Genomic DNA, 11,354 nt, shown 5'->3' with positions numbered 1-11,354 from the left:
ATAGCCCTTCAGTAACGCATGTCCCCAACCCTTCCAATGGTCTTTCAGCTCTGCAGCCTTGAGTTAGCATTGTGAGCAGAGTTTATTCTGAACTGACTATTCTTAACTATTCGTAAAAACCACTCCTTGTCAACACTGACTGCTAAATATTTCATGTCCTCACATCCCCAGCAGCCTCAGGGACCTGACAGAGAAGACCCTTCTAGCCACTGCAAATGATGAGAAGCGATTCCTAAACACGGTTTTGTGTTCTGTTGATTATTTTTTTTATTTGTATATTTTTCCTTCATTAATCTTGTGTTTGATATGTTTGTCCAGAACATGACTAATTAATCTGTCCATGCTAGTACAGGTTTATCTAAGAATGGTTCCCATCACTTTATGACAGAAGAAAGAGGCTTTAGATGATACATTTTAGTTCATCTTAGAAATGTTTAAATATGACATTGGTAGGCACATAAACCACACAACTTGCCCAGAAATAATTTTTAAAACTTGAATCCACAGTGGTCTTGTGGTAACTGCCCCTGAAATTCAGATAAAGAAAAAAAAATATGCCTGCAAGATGAGAAACACAGTACAAAATGGACTTTAATCATCAAAATTTACTCCTAGTAAGGCACCAGAGCTTTTAAACTCATAATTTCAGCTTGTTCATAAATTGCGGGCGGTGGGAAACAGTTGCAAAGAAGCAAGAATAACCTTTTCAAATTAGAAGGAAAAACAAGAAGAACAGATTCCATATGGGAGCACGGAAATTATCTAGGTAGCTACAAAAAGGAAACCCCATTGACATCTATTGTGGCTGAATAACAGTACTTAGCCCTCCAGCTATGATCTGTATTTTCATAAGAGAGGGTAACATTCCTCTAGCCAGGCAAACCACTAGTGGCTTAAAGGTTTCAAAGGACAGCATCTCCAAACTGGCACAATTTGACAGGTTGGCCCGTGCTCCGCAAAATTGAGTGCTGGGCCATAACAGACTTCTCTTCTGCATTATCCAGAAGTAAAGCAATCCTCAAACTGAGATTTCTTTTTCTCTCTTCTTTTCCCCTCCACCTTTAAGCAGCAGGACTAAAAAGCCCAGCATGATGGTAGCTGCAACCAATTTGCAGTCTGATGCAATTCAAGATTCTTGTTTTCCTGCTGTTGCTAATTTTGGCACCGTAGTCTCTGATCAGTATTTCCTAGATGTTAATTTGATTCAGGCCTAAAATTGTTCTGGGCCAAATCAGAATGGGAGGAAGTAATGTAAAAAAACAATGGTTTGTTATGCTCTTATAACAGAGCAAGGCATATCCCCACTAAAATGAGTATTATTGCCCAATCTTCTTAATTTAGAATAACTAGTTCCTTGAGAAATTAGCCTAATGAAACTTGCTTTCCCAGGAATCTGTGTCTCACAGCTGGTTGGAAGCTATGAACGAAGTCTTAAAATCTCTCTCTCTTCAGAAATTCTCTGAGTTCAGTCAGTTAGGTCTTCCCTTCAGCCTTTATAGGATCTTCCTTTTTGATCCAGGAATTTTCATACTACAAAATACGCAAGGATGTTATTCACCTAACATCTCTTTGTCAAACTTGTGGAGGCACACAGACAGGCAGACAAGGTGAAAGCATAGGATTCTATCTGGCAGAAAACCAAAGGTTGTCTTACCTGAGAAATATCCATGACAGAGTCACAGCTGAGAGGCCGAGCAGACGTCAAGTCATTGGAACCCAACACTGTTGAGATGATCCCATTCTGATCGATCCGCCTGATCATAGTGCCATCTACAAAGTAAATAAGTCCAAACTTGTCCACGGTGATGCCTAGGGAAGTAAAAAGTCAGTCAGTCAGAAAGGAACAGAAACCTGAAAAGACGTGATGAATGTGATAGTGTCTGGTTTGACCCTTGAAAAAGTAAGACTGCAGTTTGATTGGGAAGAATATATTTTCTGACATTCAAAAAGGATGAGTTGGACACATTCTAGAGTTCTGGACACTGGGAGCTCTGAAGCAGATCCATTACACTGAAAGCACTTCCAACCATTACTGGCACATAAAGCAATTTAGAAATTCCCAGAAAACATGGAAGAGGGCATGGCATTCAGCAAACCCCTAAAAAGAATAGGTTTTCTAATAGTTATGTGTCTGATACATTCAGAAACAGGATGCCTTGCTTGTAGTATGAATATTAAGCCATGCACGTGAAAATGTTACCCTGGTGCATGCTTCAGAGACAGTGATGAGAACACCTACGAAATACTCATCAGGTCAAATGCCAGATAAGTGTGGAAGGGTTTCTACTGGAACAATCCCACCAATCTATAGTAATTTATCTGTTTCTGAATATGGCTAGGTGATTTATATCACTGCTCAACCCCCCTCTGCTGACACGCTCCTATCACTGGATTTGAAGTCTGTCAACAACAGTTACAGACTGCTGATTCTTGTTTCCTTCCCTACAGATATGTGCTATTTCCCTTCCCCTTAGGTGTCATTTCTCAAGTACTTGTTATGTTAGCAAAACCTCCTTTAATCCTCTTTATCCCAGGCTAGCCATACTCTGCATCTTTCATCAGAGGATTTCATGGTGCTTTACACTTACTAATTAGACCTCATAGCAGTCTGTGAGTGTGATCATCTTAATTTTACGTATCAGGAAAATAAGAGATAAAGCAATTTTCACAAGGTCATGGAGAGTATTCATGACTAAAGCAGGAATAAGAAGTTAAGGGCCCCATTCACCTCTCTTTGATGCCAGTATAAATTAAAAATAACTCCATGGATACTAATAGAGTTGTTCATCTCATCTATCCCACAGATAGCACGTTGCAGAATGCTGCGTGGCATAATATTTGAGTATCTCCAGACACTCAAAGAATGTAAAGGAACAGTAAAGTAGAAGCCTGAAATGTCCTTTCCTATCCAAGTGAAAATTCTGCTTGGAATATATGAATATATGAATATCAGGATCCTTCTGCTCTGTTTCTTTCACTAGCAAAGTAGCAATCACTTGGCAAAAAGTTGACACTGTGTTGTGCATACAAGCAAGTATCTGGAGCTTTTTCAATCAGCAGAGAGAAATACCTATTTCTAGGGTGCGATGTATATCTCCCTAAAGCAGATATCCATGAGTGATTGTACGAATCCTTCCAGAAGCACCTTTTCCTTCCTACTCACTATAAAAGGAGACTGCGGCAAATATTTAAAATAGTTTAGTGGGCACAGTAGTGATGGTTGATGGCTGGACAGATGAACTTAGCAGTCTTTTCCAACCTTTATGCCCCTATGATTTCCACAGGAAACATTTGTCTGCAGACAGATGAAGTTAGTGACATGAGTCCTCTCTATGATGTTTTTTTGGCTGTCATCGTGGTGATAGATATGATGGAAAATCTGTTCAAGAGAGAAAACTTGAGAAAGTTTCTGAGAAGCGATGAGATCTTGTGCTTCTCCAAAATGCTGTTTTACAGCCTGATCTCCTTGCTTGAAACATTTACCCTCAGACTTTCATCCACTGTGAGGTATGCTGCGAAGTACACATGCGGCAGTTCACAGATTAAAAGTTTTTACCCTTCATGCAGCAGGGACTAATCCCCTGATTGCTTTGGAAATTAAAATCATGGCCTTCAGCCAGCATTGTAACTATTGTATGAGCTGGGAGCCATGGAGGTGGATGATAAGTGGAAAAATGTATCATATTTGGTCCTACAGAAATCTACAGAGGAAATGAAATGACACAGAAGATAATCTAGCCTGGAAGTAATGGCAAGAAAACCTCATTGTTTGAGGAAAGAACAAACTTTTCCATTTAGCTGAGGCAAAAGAAAGAATTCAAATAAGACTGCAACCTGTTGAGTGAAAGTCAGTTAGGAGTCAAAACACCGATGTTGCAGACCAATGAGCTGAATGGGAGCTGTATATTTTTGCTGGGAGGTAAAAACTGCATTTTCCTTAATCCTTCGCAGCATCTCCCTGCCTGAAGGGCATCACTTTGACCTGGATTGGATATCTGACCAACAGAGCAGTGAGGTTTCAGAACAGCCTCTAGGGCGATAAGGAAAAAAAATTACTTCTTGCTTCTTTTAAGATCAAGTTCATTAATTTTGGAGAGGATTATATGACAGATTTCTGAGATAATGGATGACAAGACTAAATGACCCAAAAGATTGCTTCTAGTCCTATACTCCAATACCTGTGTTTAACTTATGCCAAGACAGAGCTAATCTCAGCAGGACCATGAAACAAGACACTCAAAGAGGAGCTGCAAGAACTTTTTGCACACCTAAAAGCTACAGGAGAAGCCATGGCAATGGTGACCACTTATTACTGCTACGCAATATCATAGAGTTATAGAATGGTTTGTGTTGGAAGTGGCCTAAAAGACTATCTAGTTTGAACCCCCTGCAGCGGGCAGGATTGCCAACCACTAAAATCAGGTTGCCTAGAGCCTCATCCAGCCTGGCCTTGAACACCTTCCTCCAGCTGAACAGCTGGGATGCCTCAAAGCATCAGTTGTTTCTTAGCACTTTGTCAAAAGCTGCAGAGAGATCTGGAGGGATAGGCATCAATATTCACTTGCATCTGTGGCTTGAAGGAAGTTGTCTTTCCTGTCATGACATCTGTCAACATCGTGCCCTAGATGACACACTGCTCAGCAAGCCATCCAGGATGCTGGCACATGTCACCTGTCACTGGCATCTGCTGCCAAAGGTTATCGCTCCTCTAATTATTTTGCCCACCAAATGGCAACTTCTTTAATGTTTGGTGGTGTCTGTTTGACAACCAGCAATACAGTCGAGCACTTTAAGCAATGTGGCAGACCAGCTTTTACAGAGGAGTGCTTAGTTGCTCTTCATTGTCTTTTGTTAAGCACAAGGGAACTGGGAACCCTTCCTAGGTTCACAACCAGCGCTTCTCAGGACGCCTGTCCATTACTCTGCATGACAGGTCAAAAGGCAGCGAAGGGTGGCAGGCTGGATAATGTGATTTTAAATGAGGCAGAATTTTCTCTCCTAGCGAGTTCCATGTGGATTGGATTGAACTTATCAGCAGTGTGTGCTGACAGTGGCTCCCAGTGCTCAGTGCCGAGCTCCGATGGCTGTTCTGATTAACCAGTTACAGCAATAACAACCTGTGTGCACCTTGGCTCAGGAGCCAGCTCTGATCAGTCGATACAGCACTTTATTCTGCAGTCCAGCTTAGACAAAGCGCTTGCACACCCGAATAAGTTGAAGTGGGATGGTAAAGTTACCACTTATCATCCTGTTCGGGGGCCATGGCAGGTGCATGCACTCTTATCACAGAGCAATTCTCTGCTTATCCCTCCTTCACAGAAACCAGGCAATCTCAATTACCTTACATTTCCTAGGACGCTCTGCAGGGTAAGAAAGTTTTCAGTCTGTCTAAGCCCTGATTTCTGTCTCCACATCCCCTTCTCGTGGCAACTACTCCAGTCCCTTCCTGAGTTCAGCTGGTTGTCTCAGAATCAGTCTAATCCCCAGCCCTGGAGTGCTCAAGGCCATGTCGGATGGGACCATGGCAGCCTGATCTGGTGAGCGGCAATCAGCCCACAACACACGGTTGGAGCTGGATGATCTTTAAAGTTCCTTCCAACCCAACACATTCTATGCTTCTATGATTGATTCTAATAACAAAGGAGATCCTGGCCCTCCCACAGACAAGTCTTTAGACTCGCTAAGAGAAAGAAGCATCCCATGGTTTCCTTGCAATAGATTGGAGAGGTCAGTCCACAACTTTTGATAGGAATTTCTGTTTTCTTTCTGATTATGGCACAGTTCCAGCATTGGTTACTGGTACAGAGAATGGGTAATTCGCATGTTACACATGAAAAGCCAAAGGCCTTGGGTCTCTTTGACAGAAGGCTCCTCTCAAGTTTCCATAGTAACATAAGGGGAATTGAAGATTTGCAGCGTACAGCTTGACGTTCAGTCTCACAGTTACTAAGAGAAAACATCTGCTGCCACAAACCAGGTGGTGATGCAGACCCACATTTCGATCTTCGAGTTATGAAATACATACATTAGGAAATCACGTTGGCTCGGCTGGCAGTATTGGTGGTAGGTGGGCAGTTTGATCTTAGAAGTCTTCCAAGCTTAATGATTCTACTTAATGACTCTATGATTCCTCTTGGACAGCCAGAGACCCCATAAGACACCAAGGCTTGGAGCACCACGTGCATCACACCAGCGAGTCGTACTAAAGTTGTGACGTGATGACATTTGCTTGAAATGTCAGGACCTTGCAGTGTGAAGAGGTGACAGCACAACGTCCCACTGCAAATAGCTGCTGGAACACGGGGAGGCTGTTCTAAAAATGAACCACTAAAAGTGACTGCATTGCACTTCTATCTTTACTTAGGGGGAAAAAAATGGGTGGGGAGAACCCTTTTAAGTGGAAAAAAAAAAAAAAAAAAAAAGGTGCTAAAGGAATATAAATTTGGAGCTTTCTTGTCAGGCTGGATGCTGAACGACCGCGTGATAAAATGGCAGATGAAAATCAATGTCAATAAGTACAGAGGAGTTCACAGGGGAAGGAGTAAGTCTAACTACCCATACACAATGACAAGCTGAAAAATAGCGCAGAGGAGTAAAGATTTTGGATTTTGTGAAAAAAGTTTTTTGCAAAGATCAGCTTGGTGCTCTGCAGTGGTCAAGAAAGGAGCTAAAAGACAGGAATGGATGAGGAAAGGCAGAAAAAACAGAATACACTGTCCTAGTTGCAAAGAAGGACACTTCTCCATGCTGGGGCGAAACAAGTTCTGGAAATTAATAGCACAAGACATCCTCTGGGGAATAAGATAGGTGTTCAGGGAGATTTGTCAACAAATTGCTGGTGGCACTGAAGCACGGGTCCAGGTACAACTTCTTTAGAAAGTCCCTGATTAGGTCTGGGTTGTTAGCAAGGCGGCGTAACTCTGCCATTGCCCCTTTCCCTGTGTGTCTTTTCTGGTCAAATTAAGAGATGGCATTTTGTTCAATAAGCCTCTGGTCTTCCTTGAAATGTTCATTTTATTCCTATTTGACAAAATCGGAACAGATTGTGGAGGGCTCAGTTTCTTCTAATTCTGTCAAACTCAAGAACGCTTAGCGAACAACTGAGATTTTGTTTACACATTCAGCAGGACACAGTGAAGGAAGCAATCTGTCCCAAATTAATTACTTCATTTTGCATTGTTTTTGCCATGCTAAATGAATGAGATCCCCACCCCCAGCCCTGTCCCTTCTGAAACCATCTTCGAACCGTGTCAGACTTGTCACGGCAATCTTTCTTAATTGCAAGCTCCTTGGTAATTTCTCTGCCACATTTTTCTCAAGGAGAACTACTGGTGAGTACTCAGATGAAAACAAATGCTCTGACAAGCTGGAGTTTTAATTTTTCTTTAGATTGCTTGTGGAAGACAATTGTTATTAGCAGAGGATAATTAGAAAGTGGTAACACTTGAATTTGCAAGGATGTATTGAAATCCACTAGCATGCGAAAGGGCTGGTAGGCTCCATGGCAAATCACAGAATCATGGAATTGTTTTGGGTTGGAAGAGAGCTTTAAGATCATCTAGTTCCAACCCCTCTGCTGAATGCTTCCAGGGAGAAGCATCTACACCTACAACCTCGCTGGACAACCTGTTCAAATGACTGGGAGTATAAGCTATGATAAATATGCTGACTAAACAACTTCCACCACTGTTTCATCTGTCGATCTACCTGTCCCGTTGATCTTCCTGTGCTATTAACTTCCAGAACCTCTTTAGCCACTGTATGGAGGAGTGTTCTTTTTTGCAAAATGTTTGTTTCCACTTAGGGAAGAGCCAGAAGACCTACCTAGATCTGATGCTTGACTGGTCCAAGAGGTTAAAGGTAGATCCAAAAGACCCAGATTGGTGATGGATGCCTCATCCCTGTGGACATTCAAGGTGAGTCTGGACAAGGGCTCTGAGCACCTGATGGAGCTGTGGGTGTCCCCATTCATTGCAGCAGAGTTGGACTAGATGACCTGTAATGCTTCCTTCTAGCTCAAACGGTTCTGTGATTCAGTTCTATGAATTTGTTACCCCAGACTGACCCATCAGTTTTTATGAATTACAGTTTTTCATCTGGCAGGATTCTATTCTTTCAGTACTTCCAGCAAGCTGCAAATGCCAGCTAATTAAAAGCTACTTAATTAAAATCATGAAATTGAAGGCAAGACCTTGTTTCCTTACAACTTTTGAGCAAGCTGCAAAGATGTCCGTAAAATACATAGTAATTATCTTCAGTTAAAAATTAACTTTAGCCTTAAAAATGGTCATGGTCATGAAAATGGATATGGTCATGAAGACCAGTGATCCTTAAAGAGGTGAACTCTCCAAGTCCTGCTCTAGCCACGAGATACTTCTATAACTACGGAATCATTTTCTGATGTACTCTGGTCTTTCACTTCCCTTGCCAAGAGAGGGGAGCAGAGGGTAACCTGAGGACTACTGGTTACTTGTACAAGAAGTCACTGCTATTTCAAACTAATATGCAATACCTTCACACCAAGGAAGAGAACTTGCCAGTGTTTCTGCTAGGATGCACTGCAGTGAAGGTATAAACAATGCTGACATTACATTGTCAGTGCGAGTTTTCACTGTTAATCATTTATTGAGGTGAATGGGAAGTGAGTCACACCTGCCAAGGCTATTTGTCTCAGCAGGCATTGCAAACTTGGGCTAGAATCAGATCAGAGAACGGTGTTTGCAAACTTTCCATTGGAGGTGTGGGCTCTCTGAATTATTATTTTCTTGTTGTCATTTTGCTTCATGTCATTTCCTCTTTCACTCTCAATTTACTTCTGTTCCATGAAATTTCAGAGCTATGAGGAACGAATGCATGCATTCTGCCACTGTGTGATTGAGGTGGAAGAACGGCCTCCAGAGAGCCTGAATTGCCAGCAAGAAGGATTTCAGTGCTGAAAGCTTTGAACTCCACAGCTCTGTTTCCCACAGTGAATGCAGAAACATAATTCAGCTAAACCTTGCCACCTTCACCAATGCAGGGAGATGAATAATATTCCTCTTATCTTGTACAAGGGAGAATGGAGGTCCAACAGAAGTTGTTTTCTTTTGCACTAGCTGAACAACAAAGTGGTGCAGAAAATAGGATTACAGATCTCTGGATTCCCTGATCTCATGACTCATCTGTTGGACTGTCTGAATCTCTGTGCCCAAGTCACTTAATTTTCTTTTCACTCATTTCAATGAGACAATTTCTACTTCGCAACCTGCTTGCATGTTGGAAAGCAAAAACCTGCTTGCATCCCTTTCTATGCCTCTGACGATACTTCATCTCAATGTAACAGTCACTTCATGGGAGTCTGGAGTGCCTTAAATCCATTCTGGGCCCTTTCAATATTCCTAGGGGAGCAATTTGGCCTACAGTGCTCTTTGACACAGAGAAGATCTACCAAGGCAATTTCTTCTGCATCCTGCCAGGAAATAGCTAGCCCAAATGTAACAAAAAAATATCACAAGTACAGATGATACAAAAGGTCACTAAATCAGTTTGTTTTTTTGGATTTAGAAACAAAAATGTCATCTCTATGTCAAGAAAAATAACTTCCCAAGAAATCCAGCCAGAAAGAGAAACAACAGCTCAGCTGCATTCCTCTTGCCTGCTCTTTGTGAAATAAGTTGTTAAAAGACCCCTGAGATTATCTGAGAGGCTGCTGGGATGGGCTTGGAAATAGATGTGGTAAAGAAGGAGGGAGCTACCACTCCCAGATGCAAGGGAAAAGGAAACATGCAGCACACTGATGTCCAAGCCAAGAGCCTATAAGTAACTCCCCTCAACCCTAACATCTGGGCAAGAAGATGCATCACAGGCAAAAATGCCACATTTCCAAAAGCATTCCTGCACATTGGTCCTTCTCTCTTCATAAGCACTGCAGAAGGTGTATGTACCAGCAACATCTTCCACTCCATCTTTACATTCTGTGTGTGTTTTTTCAGAGGAGCTGTGGACAGCTGGGAGGGACAGCATCCTCCATATGCAGGGCTTGTTACCTTGAGATTGCCAGACTGAAGTCTTGGCTATGCATAGGACTGCATATGTTTGGCTAGACCTGTTTTGAACAATTTAGTTCACAGTCATGAAGGCTGTGTGATGCTTTTATTCTGATTTGACTGTGCTTTTATCAAATATAAGCAAGATAATCATGAGCCAGGTGAAGACATACTCAACTTCCTACATCAAAATTAGCACCCCCTCTATATAAGATTCAAGATAGATGCCATGATACCTAACGTTGATGTATAAACCTGAGTTTTATATATCTCTGAGCTGTCTTTAACTTTTGTTAGGATTTTATGTTAGACATGCCTCTGGTTTGGCACTAATCCCAGCCACTCAACAGTGACTGGCTGAGAGCAAGACGTACGCTTTTATTTCCAAAGGCAAGCCCTTAGCGTGCGTTTGAGGACTGGTTTGAAATCACCTGCAAAATCCGGGGGCATTTCCTCCAGCATTACAAAACCAGCCAATTTCAGAGAGATCCCATAAAAAGCCTGTGGAGAAGAAGTAGTCTCACCCCTGGGATTTGTAAGGGTAGCATCGGTGCCTTTGCCCCCATCTCCGCAGCGGGTATCATCAAACGGGAGGCACTGGTCTCCAGTTCCAGCCAAGACCTCTGAATTCTTCACAATGTCTTTCACCGAGGTGGTTGACTTTATTTTGTAGATACGTCGGCTGTTGGTGTCAGAGAGGTAGATGGAGCCGGTGATTGGATCTGTGGTCAAGTAATACTTATGAGCTGGGCTGTGGCTGAAAAACAAGGGCATGATGTTATTATTTTTTGGGATGGTTTTCCTTCTTATGTCAACAATTAATATAAGCACTTTAGAGAATAAAAATGCACAGGGTAGACACACTGGGAAAGGGAAGCAGTGCTGTATTTCAAAGTCTTGGTACAGGTGTATTAACAAGCTCAATCTGTGACCAGTTGCTGTGCCTGGGAGTGCTCTCTGGCATTGAAAAGGAAAGGGCTTGCTGAACAAAGACAAACACATGCCAGGAACTACTACAGATTGAGTTCCAGTGCCTGGGATCACTTAATTTACTTAACGTAGCCCTGAAACTGGTGCTAGGGCAGTGCCAGACAGTGAAGGGAAGATATAGTATGCTAGACCTAGAAAGCAAAGTAAAAAATAAATGTATTTTCCCTCCCAAGGAAAATCCCAGGACAAAAACCCAAATGCAGACCTAAATATAAAGCACTTGAAGATATAATTGTGAAGATCACCCCATTGGGGCTTAGCTGGTGTTCTTGCATGTAAATCCCACTGACTTCAGCAAAGACCCTAGCATCCTTTCCTGTCCTTGTGGAGATAAGGAAC

The 11,354-nt window shown here is 42.2% G+C and overlaps 1 protein-coding gene across 3 annotated transcripts in view; it reads right to left on the bottom strand.

Moving 5' to 3' along the window:
- TENM4 (teneurin transmembrane protein 4) overlaps window positions 1-11,354 on the bottom strand; it is a 750,922-nt gene that overhangs the window by 46,015 nt on the left and 693,553 nt on the right. For all 3 annotated transcript variants that reach the window (XM_090134119.1, XM_090134120.1, XM_031595483.2), the window contains 2 exons: window positions 10,550-10,782; window positions 1,655-1,809 (listed from right to left, as the gene is read on the bottom strand). In XM_090134119.1, the coding sequence (XP_089990245.1) occupies window positions 1,655-1,809; window positions 10,550-10,782 (388 nt within the window). The remainder of the gene's footprint in view (window positions 1-1,654; window positions 1,810-10,549; window positions 10,783-11,354) is intronic.

This window comes from Phasianus colchicus, chromosome 1, assembly GCF_987193195.1.
Source record: "Phasianus colchicus chromosome 1, bPhaCol1.hap1.1, whole genome shotgun sequence".
Classification (NCBI taxonomy): domain Eukaryota; kingdom Metazoa; phylum Chordata; class Aves; order Galliformes; family Phasianidae; genus Phasianus; species Phasianus colchicus.
The sequence above is the reverse complement of the archived record's forward strand: the minus strand, read 5'-3'. Positions and strand labels throughout refer to the sequence as shown.